At 32.9% G+C, this 14566-nt stretch overlaps 1 protein-coding gene across 1 annotated transcript in view; it reads left to right on the top strand.

Annotated features, from left to right (window-relative positions):
• Positions 1-14566, top strand: part of LOC106466514 (bromodomain-containing protein 7-like) — a 120278-nt gene that overhangs the window by 16669 nt on the left and 89043 nt on the right. The window contains exon 4 of the mRNA XM_013926805.2: positions 9088-9232. Within this exon, the coding sequence (XP_013782259.1) occupies positions 9088-9232 (145 nt within the window). The remainder of the gene's footprint in view (positions 1-9087; positions 9233-14566) is intronic.

The following is a 14566-nucleotide window of genomic DNA, read 5'->3' as shown; positions in this document are numbered from 1 at the left end:
TACCCACGAGCTGCTCGCATGTGTGTCTCGTGAATCGTTTTAATTATATTATTATTATTACTAATTTTACCTAATCTAGTCTTAAATAACTAAAAAGATCCAAAATTTTAGGTTTTAGTTACTTTTACAATAATAAAGAATAAATATGAAAAACAAGAAATAAAGTACTTACCTAATATTTTTTTTTCTTGCTGTTGGGTTTAGCAGAGAGTTAATCCTAATTTTTTATAGTAAGGATAGTAATGCATTTAATAATTTATTTAATTAAATAATGCACCAAAGAATATAGACTACTAACATGTAAAAAGTAGACAAATTCCCTTAACTCTCAAAATTTTCCCGTCTTTCTAACTATGCGACAAGGGACGTTACAAATTCATTCAAACTAGTTGTTAACTTTCCCATTGGAAAGAATCTTGTACTGGGAGTGAAATTGATGATATTCTGTACAGAATGCAACATTATACAATACGTCATTTGATAGATGAAAACCTTGACTTTCTATTGGTTATAGGTAATATATAATGAAATGCAAATAAGAACTATCAACAAATTGTGAAAGAGAGGATGTGAGAGGTGGGTGTGGCAGGAGAGGTCTGATTTTCTATTTGAAGACTATATATATTATGGTTTGTCTGAGCAATAACTATTTTATATAGAGTAAGTTACATTTAATTTCATACATTTTCAATGGGTGATGGATAAAATAGGGATGATGACATGCTTAGACAAAATGTGTCACGTGAGTCACACTAGTGGAAATTCAGGATTTTTTTTTAATATTCCTTTGTAGATTTAAGAACTTAAAACTTGTATACTATTAAAATATGGATTATTAGCTAAGATTTTATGCTATTCTAATTGGTACAACGTAAACAAAATGTAGTATAATAAAATTTTGAATGTAAGACACTAAAATCTTGTGTCGTGCATTAAAGGATACCCGTGGTGATAGGGTTAATGGGATCCTACTTTGGTCATTTAAACATACAAGATTGTATTAATGCAACAACTGGAGGTATTGTGTGTTTAACTTGCATTTGTTAGAAATAAATTTATTTATTTCCAGGATACTTTTATGCACGCAGTTGTGGGTGAGGCTCACAAGCCACCAACTCAAGGAAGTTTATGTAAAGAATAAAGATTACAACCAGTGAATTGAAAGAATATAAAATGTATTTATTCTTGAACATATAACACTGGCACATATATATTTATTTCAGTAATCAGGGCATTCTTATGGTATTAAAAGGTTAAGATTCAAGGAACTTGTTTATATATATTTAAAATATATTAAAATACTCAAACGATCAACATTGTGTAGTACACAATTATAATCACAATACATGTTTCGTTGTTAATTCATGTCATCCTCAGGAGTGTAAAAACTATTTTGCAACTATATAAATACAAAAAATTATGTTTTTTATATATGTTTAGTTTACATACTTAAAAATGATCATGTTATCTACATACTTTCTGATTTTCTAACCCTAGATCCTTACCTTAGAGGCAATTTTTTTTATGTATGCATGTCACAACCTTTTACAGAGTTACATTCAAAATTTAATTAAAATACTTTATTATCAGTGTATACAAATAAACTTGGCATCACGATGTAGCTAATAGATTGTTTTAATGTTATATAACAGTGCTCCAGATAAATTTTTTTCCAAAACATACTTATCTCTGCGGGCACCATAGCTATTTCTCAATCTCCAGAGTTTCTCAGGTAAGCATTGAAAATGCTTGCTCCAACCTTTTATACCCAACTCGATTGCCCAGGGCAAATTCCAGTTTGCAAATTTCTCCACCAACGTCAATGTGCCCTCTGTCTAGGTATTGTATATAAGCACCTCATTCAGGTAATGTAATCACTTTTTCTTGACAAAGTATTTGGCATGGGTTTCTGTAAGTAGGAGTGTTGTGTTTATTCACAATTTATGTTGTGATTTTGAACATGGTTTGCATTACTATGGTTATATCTTCGTATATTTATAAATTACTTTAATAATAATAATAAAACATACAGAAAAATATGTACCAACAGTTATAAATTCTCGAGTTAATGTTACTATTACGGAGGCCATTCAGACCTCTCCTCTTCCACCTCTGTTATCTAGTATTAGTCAATGACCAGGGGAAGTATCGCTCTCAGTCGAGGCTGCCTATGATATGATTTGTTGCGAGATGGACACATATGCGGACCAGGAGTGTCTCTCCAGGGGGTTCTGAGGCAACTTTTACACATGATTCTGACCATCTGGGGAGAATTTAGACAAGTTTTTTCCAGCTTCTTTTTTACTAGGTCGGCCTCAACAGAGGATCATTTTGATTAGCCACCTCCAGCCCCTTTTCTTCAGTTGGTTACTCGGGTTTGTGGGGTTTTGGGGATCTCTCCTATTTTGCTCAGTTGCACGACTGGATATCTATGCCTTGTCCCCCACGTTTATTGGAACAATATGCTTTGGCTTATCACTGCTAGGAGGAATATTTTGATTATCAGTGAATGGACCCTTTATTTTGGACCTGTGGGGGTATCGTTTGGAACCTGTGATAACTTTAAACAGATCAGTTTTCTTGGTATTTATCTTCGATCCAACTTTTATTGGAAGACTATTAATGTTACCCTCAGCAATTTGAGGTTGAGTTGGGGATTTTTGCTGATGTCTACCTCAGTCAGATTGTCTTCTTCAGTTCTTTCTTTGGTTTTCTGTCTGGTTTGTTGTTGGGATTTATTGGATAGAGATTCTTTGTTAAAAAGTGTTCATTTACCGTCTTCTGCTCTCAGGGTATTATGGGAAGCTTCTTTTTCTCCATCCCATGTTGTTTTTGGGAGTTACAGAGATGTTAAAATCAAGATTTGATTAACTTTGTTTACATTCTTCTTTATTGTCATTGACTTTTCGACTTTTTGGCACTAATTCGGGAGTGTCGGCTTTTAGTTTTCCAGACACCCCCCCTTCCTTTCGTTCCCATACTAGTCTATCTGTATTCTTGAGGATTTTCAGCTTGGACGGACCGTTGACAACAGCGTCTGTATCTATCCTGTGGGCGGGGGAGCAGTGGGATCACATTTACATCATTTTCTGGACATATGAAGTTCTTTCACCAGGGATCCATGGGTATTCCACGCTTTGAATTCAGGGTTGGTCACTCAATTTACATCACTTACATCTTTTTATGTACAACCTGTTGCCTTGTCACCTCCAACAAATTCACGATGAGTGGAGCTTCGTTCCCACGCGATAAGAGAGCTGTTAGTCAAAAGAGCAGTAGTGGAGGGTTAATCCAGTTCTTCCGGGATTTTATTCCCGTTTAATTGTGGTACTCAAGAAGACAGGATATGGCGTCAAATCATTGATCTGTCTTGACTCAACTAATTTCAGATCCTTCTCAATTTACTATGGAATCCTTTCTCAACATATGATGGCACTTGGTCATCCAGGGCTATGGATGACCAAGTTCAATGTTACCGATGCTTATCTCCATATTTCCATAGCGGAATCTTCCCGGAGGTTTCTCAGATGTATGCACAAAGGTCAAGCTTTGCAGTTCATATTTTTACCTTTTGGTCTTGCACTAGTATCTTGTATCTTCTGCAAAGTTGTTTGAGCCTTTTCTCATCATCTACATTCCTTGGACCTGTACACACATTATTATATGGATGACTGGATTCTTCTGGTACCACCCTGTCAAATAACAGAACAACACTTTCAGATTCTTTCAGAAACCACAAAAGTGGGCTTCCTTATCAGACTGGAGAAATATATTCTGTCACCTATGCAATATCTTGTCCATTTGGGCGTGTTTTTCAATACTCTTAAGTCATGTTCAACCAACCACTATCAGGCTTCAAACCATGGAAAGAGCCATCAGGCTTTTACTTATGTTTCCTTCTCCTACTACATGGATGGTTCTCTCTCTATTGGGAATGTGGGCATCTCTTGAGCCTCTCATTCCTTTGGGATGAACTCATATGAATTCCCTTCAGTGATCACTGCATGATCAATGAATCATGCTTTCCGATCCTTTGAATCATCCTGTCTCATTACTCAGGAGCAACATCGTCAATTGGTGGTTGGATTGGAACAACACTACTATTGGGGTACTCATTCCACCACCTCCTCCCAAGATCCACGTGTTCCCAGACGCATCTCTTCTGAGATGGGGAAACTTATCTTCAAGGTCAGGAGTTCCAGGTATTTTGATGGAAGTTAAGTCTACCCTTCATATCAACATTTTCAAACTCCTTGCAATACACCAGGCAATAGTGCAAGGTCTGTCTTTCTTGAAGGGGGAAAAAAAAAACTGTCATGTTACATTCCTACAATTACATGGTGGTATCACAGATTTCTAGTCAAAAAAGGCACACATTCTTGAGACCTTGTTTTTGTACCTTGGGCTCATTCCTATTGTATCAGTCTTTTAGCTTGTCATGTTCCAGGAGTGATGAATTTAATTGCAAGTTTTTCAGTAGATTTGCTCTCAGTTTTGCTCTCTTAGATGTATTCAGTCAGGACTGGACAGGTTTACATTCGTATGCCTTTTCCCATGATTTGGCTATGGTCCTGGTCTCTGATTATGGTTTGCTCCTTTCTCTATCAAGTTGTCTTGGTTGGACTATATTAATCAGTTCAAACCTAGTTTCTGTTTCTTTGGTATCTGCAGGTATGTCCTCCTCTACCTCTTCCACATTGGCAGTATCTGAGACATCCTCCACCCAGGTAGTCAAAAACTCAATTTCATGCTGGGAAGTTATGCAGTCTTTTTTTTTTTTTTTGCCCAACATCAGGTAACTTCTATGGTATCTCTGTATTTAACTAAGTCTCTCTGTAGGCCAACCACAGCTGTTTATCAACAGAAATGGAATACTTATCAGTGTTTTTTTTTTAAAAGGAATTTCAATGCTCTTCATCCTAAAGTATCTACCATATCCTGTTTTATGACTTGGGTATTTGAGAGGGGTCTTTCTTCATTTAGTTGCTTTATATATACGGTTATCTTATCCATTATTTTTAGGTATTCCAAATATTGGAAGGTTTTTTTAATCCTCAGTACTATCAGGTCTACTCAAAACACTTCGTATTCTTTGACCCAAATGACCTTTTCAATTACCAAATTGGGATTTTACAGTTGTTTTACATGCTCTTTCTCATCTTCCTTTTCAGCTCTTAATTTTGTGTTCTTTGTTTCACTTTTTTTTCTAATTGTATTATTTGTTGTTATTGGTTTGTGGACGTCATTGGTTGAAGTTGTTTACAATTCCTGTGCTTCAGACTCTTTATCATTCCACATTTGTCCTGCTTTACCCCAATAGGTTCTTTCTGTCCAAGACTGACAGCTAAGGAAGGGGAAAGATCCTTATCACCAATCCACTTGCCAACCATTCCTTACCTTTATGACTGCTCCAATCCTGACTATTTGTTATGTCCTGTTAGGGCCCTCAAGTGTTATGTAGATTGTATCTAGCTAATTTCAAGATAGTAGGAATCATTTGTTCGTTCATTGGAATCTTTCTTTTTCCCATTACTTATCTCCCATTACCCTGACTTCATAAGGTGGCTTCATAAGTTGATTCCCATGGCATATAATGGATTATTGTTACAGGAGAGGAATCTTTGCATGTCACATCAGGCTCTGTCGAAATGGGGTGTTCCATAAGACCATCTAGAACCCTGCCAGATGGTATTATCTTATTATTATGGATTGCCATTCATGGACTATAATGAGTAAAGCTAAAGGGGATCCTGCTCGTCCCTGCCCATCTTCAGGTTGAATAAATCGGGGTCGGTTTGCTTTTAAAAATGTAGGGAACTTGGCTCACTTATTGCACAGTTTCCAGAGCACTGTTTCTCAGGACTCCCCAATAATTCCAGACAGGATGAGTTCTGTTCCTTTGGTTGAGTATGGCATACACAATCCCATCATTCTGAGCCTTGGTGCTGCTTACTTTTTTGTCGTGATTCTGGTGGTGCAAAATGCATCCCTCTATGGCTAGAGGTTGGGATCCAATCAAAAGTATATATAATATTGCAGTCCAGTAGCCCTAGCCACCAATGTGGGATATTTGGTTGGGACTGGCCTATACTGACAATTACTTGTATTCTATTTCACCTTTGATATAGGAACTGAATTCCTGGCGAAGAGCATACTTATTCTGGATGTAGTGCGGTTCCCCCACTCTTGTACCATTTTTATCTTGGTACACTTTTCTATACAGATGCTTTCTGTATAGTTTGTGCTTGCACCATCCCCTCCACTTTCTCAATGTGGGATTCTAGCTATAGTGTCAGTGGAGGTAAGTATGTTTTGGAAGTTAACATTTTCCTAAACTGAAAATGTATTTCCAATAATACTTACTTCTGCTGACACTACCACCCTACCTCCCCACTAAAAGCTGGTTCATGTCTCGAAAAAGTGATTACATTGTCTGATTGAGGTTCTTATATAGAGTACCTAGATAGAGGGTGCATTGAAGTTGATGGAGAATTTTGCAAATTATAATTTGCCAAGAACATTCAAGTGGTGTATATAAAGACTGGAATAAATGTTTTCAATGCTTAGATGGGCAAAGAGTGGAAACCTTGGAGATAGAGAAATAGCTATAGCGTCAGCAGAGGTAAGTATTATTGGAAATACATTTTAAGTTTAGGAAAATGTTAACTTCTGTAAGGAGTACTCACTCTCAGAATTTTGTCAGTCGGAGTAACTTTAAATATTTTATGAAGTGCAGCAGTAACATTTTGTGATAAATAGTAATTTAACTATCTATTAATTATTTTATTATTTCAAAAGGTGAAATTTGACACAGGATTAATTTAGCAAATTAAATCACCAGATGTAGTCATAATAAACACAAATAATGACATTACAATTTTTTATTTTATTTTTTACACAAAATTGGATTATTCATGTTTGCACTAATAGAAAGTCCTGGCAGTTAGAGAGTGCTTAATATTTCAGCTCTACTGTGTGTACTGTGTGTTTGTTTGTAGTTTAGTATAAAGTTACACACTGGGCTATCAGTGCTCTGCCTACCACAAGTATTGAAACTCAGCTTCTTGCATTGTAAGCCCACAGACCTACTGCTGTCCACTTGGGGGTCGGTGTGAACTGTGCAGTTCTTTTGCAGCACTATAGAAAGCTACAAGAATGCACCCATTAATTACTGTACTACCAATAAATAGGCAGGGGCCATATTTGTTTTTCCACGGCAGTAAAACAACTTCTCAATATTTTTTAAGACCATAGGTGACTGATTTTTGATTGGGATTACACCAGTATATCTCTTATCTGGAGCACTGATGTAACTTTTAAGTTCCTAATTTTATAAGGAAAATATAAAAAAAATATCCTCTATCTCCCCAAGTATGAAAATTGTGACGTTTGCTCTCTAGGTATTCCTTCTTCTCTAATTTATTTTTCACTCCTCCATAAGTATGGAATTTAAGGTAAATTACTCATTTTAATGTAGTTATTAATCTAGCAAAGCATAATTTTTATAGTCTTCAAATCTTATTTGGTTACAGAGCCATAAACTAAAAAATCAGACCCCCTCTTGTCACACCCACCTCTTGTCAAATCCTCTCTTTCACAAATTGCTAGTTCTTTCTGAAATTTAATACTGTAATTTATCAAATATATTATGTTGTTTGTCTATTTTGCTTCCAGTTCAGACTTTATTCCCACAGGAAACACATTGACAAGCTTAGCTGAATTTTTAACAGCTCTTATTGCATAGTTAGAAAGCAAGAAAAAATTATGATAGTTATTGAACATTATCTGCTTTTTTTTACATTATCATTTTAGGGGCAGTACTTAATTAACTATAAAGTACTTACTGTGGTGGTACCATTAGTATAAAAAAAAAAGTAGGCTTAAGTTTCATCAACAGTCAACAGCAAAGAAAAAGAAGATTTACGTAAGTACTATATTTCTTGTTTTTAATGTGTATTTTTTATTTATCATTGTAAAAGCAACTAAAATGGAAAAGTTAGAAACTTGTTAGGTAAGGTTAGATTAGATAAGATACAGAATAATAACAACAATAAAGTCTTCATGTGGTATTCTTGTAAGTTGATCGTGCATCATGTAATTTGATAGGGTAACGTAAACTACGTTTGCCGAGTGATTTACAACTTGTGTGGCAGTTGAAAAGGCAATGAAATAATATGATTTAAGTAGAAACAATGTATACTGTTACAAGTTCTAAGCTATATAGAATAAATAGTTGTCGTTTGCTGTTACAATTTGCAGTCATTCCAGAAAGAAAAAAGTTTAATTAAAAATTAGTTCCTAATTTTTTTATAGTGGCTATGAGGTCAATCAAATGGACCATCCCTATGTAATGCTATAGTATAGAAAGTAACAGATGAAATATAGTTTTTATGAAAAAAAAAATGTAGGAGGTTTTAGGGATTACACAAATGAAATTTGAAAGTTTTCAGATGAAGACATGTTTTGTAATCTTAATATAAATCACTTTGCACTCAGAGCAATCAGCACTCTGATACCATATAATTACAGACAAGGATTTAATAGAAATACCTTATGAAAAATTCTGATTTTTTTTTTTTATCTACAATAAGACTTAATGTTTACTGAAAGCTTGCCAAATTTTGGGAAGATACATTAACTACTTTCAGAGTTACATATATGGTTACATGATGGTTATAAGGCTGTGTAAAATATATAAGCTTGTTGTGATAGGGTTGAATAGTAATCTAGAACATTTTATTGTAGTTTTCTTGTCAGCTTGAACATTTTTTATATCGAGTTAAACTTCTGTGTGGAAGCAAGGGAAAAGAAAAATTACATGGATATATGCTTTTGACTGGAAACAATTGTTAAGTTGTTAGTTGGATGTATTTGAGACATTATGATCATTTTTGCAGTTATTATTAATCCTGAAATTAGTACACATTTTGATATTTACAAATTAATACAGTATATATAAGTTATAGAAACATTTCTTTAGGCTAGTTAGTTATGCATCATGTAAAATCAATAGTGCATGATTTAGAATAATGAAATATTGAAGTTAAGGATCCAAAACTGATGCAACAATATTAAATTTTTATCTAGGAGAGACCCCAATCAGTTTTTTGCTTGGCCTGTGAGTGATGTTATAGCACCTGGTTACTCGAGCATCATTCAACATCCAATGGACTTCAGTACAATGAAGAAGAAAATTGACAATAAAGATTACTTATCTGTCATGGACTTTAAGGTAAAAGTGAATTCTTAATATGTTTGTCTTCATGTTACATTACTTTGATTCAGGACAAAACATTTACTGTGTTTAACCCTAGAATGTTAGCATGATGTCACCATACAAGTTAAATCTGTATACCAAACTAACCATGCTGGCATTGTAGGGTTAAACCTGAGGACATTGACATTTCAATAAGTATACACTTTCCATTGCAGCCATACTAACTTTCAATGCATTCCACATACATTTTAAAGTTTCTGATTCCTTTTTATACCCAGTGCAAGAGCAATAACTTAGCTGATTGGCTGGTAACGTTTTGAATGTGGGATAAGCTATAGGACAAACAGGAAGCCACAGGTTCCCGATATGTGGTCTATAGAATCTCTTCAGTCAGTCCACAGAAAAGTTGTGTAATCATAGAAAGAGAATTGTTTCAAAGATCCCATTATAAACCATGAAATTTGACACCTTAAAAACTTTGCTTTATAGCTACAGCAGTTGAAAATCTTAATGCTGATACATGATAATCAGCAAGCAGCATCTGTATGAGGTATAATTCTGTATAGTTCTAGCAGTACAGTGTGAGTGTCAGACATTGTTTAATGAAACTCTAGACATCCAAAGAGATGGTGAAATCTAGTATTTTCTACAAGAGAAAATGGCTAATTATCTAGAGCTATAAGTTCCATTAAAGAACTGATAATTTCTTTGAATATTTTAGTGTTTGAATCAACAATAGTTGCTTTGATACGGCTTCATTTTTCCCCAGTTGTGTCCCATTCATTTCCTTAACTATCTTTGTTTCCAGCAGGGTAATGACCTGGAGGTTAAGTGTTAAAGTTATGTTGAAATCTGTACCTGTGTTGTCTCCACACAAAATTTTTACAGGAAATAGTTTACAATCAGCTATCTTGTTGTTGTTTTCAAGCATATTAACACTTTCAGTATTGGTAGGTCAAAGTGTGCATTCAACCTTTTGCAGAGTTGCATTGAAAATTTAATTAACCTTTTGGTGACAGGTAGGTCCATGAAATGTAGCTCGTATGGAGAATGATACAAGTTCAACAGTACATATGATAACTCTGAGCTTTCTTAAAGTATTGTTAGGAAAATAGGTAGGATTTGTTAAAGATTACGAGTATTTTGTACACAAAGAAAGAGCTTATTTTAATTAAGTATTTCTACTAAAAATTTGTTATTTATTTTAGTTATTTGTACTTACTCTGAATAGCACGAGTGTTAGGTGATTTTTATGTTTAGTAGAAAATACTTTTTTATCTTATAGTTTTCAAATTTCATTTACATAAACTCTTAAACCTCCTAAATTAATATCTTTTTTTTAAGGTAAATGCTTATATTTTATTTTTCATTTTCTTTACCATATTACTAACTGTAGCTATTACCATCAGTGTAAAGTGCAATTAAATGTTTAAAATTAGGAAATAAAAATTGTATATACCTTTTAATTGTTCATTGCATAATCTTAAAATATTTTCTTTTGGTTATATTAATAATTTTTGATGTTTTATTTTCCTTTCCTGCCCTTCAACATCTATTATTCATCTAATCACATGTTAATAGGCATTTGAGGGCAATATTACAGTATCATTGACAGAGATACTTTATCCTTCAGCACAATGTTCTTGTACTCATGTAGGCAAAGTTTAGGTTACATTAAAAAGATTGTTAAATCTTTCAAATATTCATTTTAAAACATAAATAAGACATAAATAACTTCGTTCCTATAACAAAGATTTTCATAACTTTTTAAAACTTTTATCTTTTCCTACCTAAAATTTATGCAACTTTGATTTTCAGTGAGTTAGAGTTTGTTTATCTCTATCCATACAGGTCTGACCACTTTGACCAGCCTTGCAACTACCATGTAATCAACTGGTAACCAAGAAAGTATCCATAACTTCTAATGTATTAAGTTCATCTTCACATAATTTGGCAATCTTTTAGTAAGTAATAAAAGTCTTTTGTTCAAAAAAACAATTTTTAAGTATGTATTTCTACTAAAGATCTGTCCATGGCCATATTAAATGCTAGTATAAGTACAGTGTGTTATTCATGTTAAGGTTTAAAATACTTTCACTTATCTTAAAGTTTTAAAATTTATTTTACATGACTTTAAATACAAAATACGTGCTTGCACCTCACACTCTTAACCATTATCCCCTGTGATCTGATTACCAGAGCATGGAAGCCCTTAGCCATTATCTGATTCGGCAACATAAAAGACAACCATCTATCTAAAATGGTCATTAGCTGTCTTTTCTGTAAGAAAACAAGGTAATTGCCAATTAGTAAATCCATATTTCTTGTGTATCAAAGGAGAGAAAATTTAATTATTTACATGAGAGAGAGAGACTGCTTCCAAACTGAACTGATATGAAATACAAATGTGTAAAAAAAAGTTAATATTAATTAAGGGGGGTTAATGCATGGTACTGTTGGTGTCACATTAGTATCTACCATGCTTTTCTTTGAGAATTTTGGGGTTGAAATTGTAGTCAAGAAAAGATATTGTGCATCTGAGAAATTTAACTAATCCAGCTGTTAATAATGATGTGAAAATAGAATATGGAAGTAGTTAATATAAAGGAGGTAAACATTTAAAATTAAGTGATTTTGCATATTAGCTAATATAATTGACTTTTCAGGCTTAAAACCTTCTTCAGAAAGAAGTATAAAAGATGGAAGCACTTAAACATTGGGGATAAAGGCTTAAAATTTAAGTGATTTTTGCATATTTATTTCTGTAATCAATCTTTAGGCCTCGAAGCCTTTTTCAGAAAGCAGTATGTAGAAGTACCGTTAAAATTATATCACAATACACATTTGAAATTAATTTATGTCAAGTATAATATAAACAATGAGTACAATGAAGTATAGGAAAACTGAGGCAGTTAACTTTCCATACAACTACCCTGATCTGTGCATGTCACAAGGTTTTATAGAGTTACATTCAAAATTTATTTAAACTACTTTATTATTGAGGCATGTAAATAAACTTGGCATAAAACTGTAGCTAAGAAATCAAATTTTTATCTTGTATAAGTTTTTGTTTTATAAGGAAATATTTAATAATTAATTGTTAATCTCCCATCTGGTGTAAGAATTGTGACATTTGCTCTCTAGGTCTTCCTTTTTCTCCAATCTATTTACAACCCTTCTGAGAAGTATGGAATTTAACATAAATTGTTCATTATAATATAGATATTACTCAGGCAAAGCATAATTTTATAGCCTTCAATGTTCTTTGTTTAAGAAGCCATAAACTAGAAAATGAGACTCCTCTTAACATGCGTACCTGTCACATACATTCTTTTGCAAATTGCCAATATTTAATTTATCAAATAACATATGTTGTTTTCTGTACAGAGAGTTGTCTATTTCGCTTCCAGTTCAAACTTTATTCCCACGGGAAACATATTGATGAGCTTAGCTAAATTTTTAACAGGTCTTATTACATAGTTAGAAAGCCAGAAAAATTATGATAATTGTAGGAAATTATCTGCTTTTTTATCTATTATTATTTTCCTTTCTTAGGAACTGTATTTAATTAAATAAAAATTTAGTGTGGTAGTACCATTAGTATATTAAAAAAAAAGAAACTAGGCTTAAGTTTTGTCATCAGCAAAATAGAAGACCTGGGTAAATACAATATTTCTTGTTTTTTATGTGTCTTCTTTATTTATTGTTATAAAAGTAACTCAAATGTAAAAATTAGAAACTTATGAGGCTAGATTATGTAAAATCAAACAAAATAATACTAATAATAAACATTTTTGTTAAACAAAGTATGCTTGCGAGCAGCTTGTGAGAGTAGCCTGTGCATTATGTAGCTTGATATGGTAACATTAGATATACTTTTACTGCATGATTTAGAACTTGTATGGTGGGTATTATTAGTTAGACATGGTTCAAAGGGCAACAAAACAATAAAAGTTAGTAGAAACAGTTGTGCTTTAAGCTTTCTCGGATAAATAAATGTTCTTTCGTGTCTTTCTAAAAAGTGAAAAAGTGGAAATTTAGATTTATTTTGTATTTTTTTATGGTGGTTATGAGGTTGGTCAAATTGACCAACCTCATAGTTAGGATAGAGAACATAACAGATAAAATATAAAGTTTTACTAAAACAAAAAAACGTTTGAAATTTGTTTAGGAAGCTTTAAAGATTATGCAAATCAAATTTGACAATTTTTAGATGAATAAAAAAGATATTTAATTTTAACATGAAAGTCACTTTACATTTGGAGTAGTCCATCTTTTCACTTCATATATTCCATGAGAAATCTTTAGTAAGAATACTGGATTGAAAACTCTGATTTTTTTGTTTACAAAAAACTTGTAATATTTACTGAAAGCTTGCAAAATATTTTGAAGATACACAAAATGCATTAAATGTTATAGAATGGAAACTCTAAAAAATCAATTTGGGGTCATGAACTTAGCGGAATTGATCAAGTCCATAACAAGAGAGTTAATGATAGATTGAAGGCTTTCTGTTAATACTTAGCACATTAGAGGGGATTTGCAATTTACATTGTGGGCTTCAAATTATTGGAGGTTAACCCTCGAAATGCAAACATATGAAGTACTGGTTGCAGATCTCATTTTGTAGCAGCTCTCATTCATGACATTGAAAAAATGGGTGACACAACTCATTGAGTTGGTTTGGTTATTTCTAATGCTAGTGAACACAAGCAAAGAAAAGTGTTCCATTTTTCTGGGAGAAATATCTTGTGATCTAAGATTGCATGTCTTAATATGATTAATACTGTATAATAACAATGTGGACCATAATGAAGCCAAACTTCCTTCCTGATCATTACTTTATGTTACAGTTCTCCCTAATTATTATTAAAGGTGTTAATTTTTGGGTAATTTCCTGCAAAATTGTCGTAAAATAATGAAAAATTTTATCTTAACTTTGTTTTTAAAATTCTTATTTGTTTTTGAATATTTAATATCAGCTCAAGAAACTGATGCTAGTAATAAATAATATTAACATTATAAACTTGCTTATTAGTGGTCACTTTTTATTGATAATTTTGTGTTGCATAAAATTGCACAACTTGCATAGGTAAAAGAGTTAACACAAGTTTGACATATCAGATTCATGCTACAAATACACATTGTATTCAACACTTTATGCACCTCATTAGCAATAAGAAGACTCGCAAGTGTTTTTGAGAATTGTTTGACATGCATATTGGCAAATGTTGGGTATTAGTGGGTGCATACATCTGAAGAGAAAAACGTGAGGAATAAACATAAAAGAAAGAAGAGAAGAAATGAAAGTTATAATCTAAATCTTTTATAATAGTCAACAAGTTGTTC

Source organism: Limulus polyphemus, unplaced genomic scaffold (assembly GCF_000517525.1).
Source record: "Limulus polyphemus unplaced genomic scaffold, Limulus_polyphemus-2.1.2 Scaffold2284, whole genome shotgun sequence".
NCBI classification, from domain to species: domain Eukaryota; kingdom Metazoa; phylum Arthropoda; class Merostomata; order Xiphosura; family Limulidae; genus Limulus; species Limulus polyphemus.
Note: the sequence above shows the minus strand (reverse complement) of the source record. Positions and strands in the feature narration are given on the sequence as shown.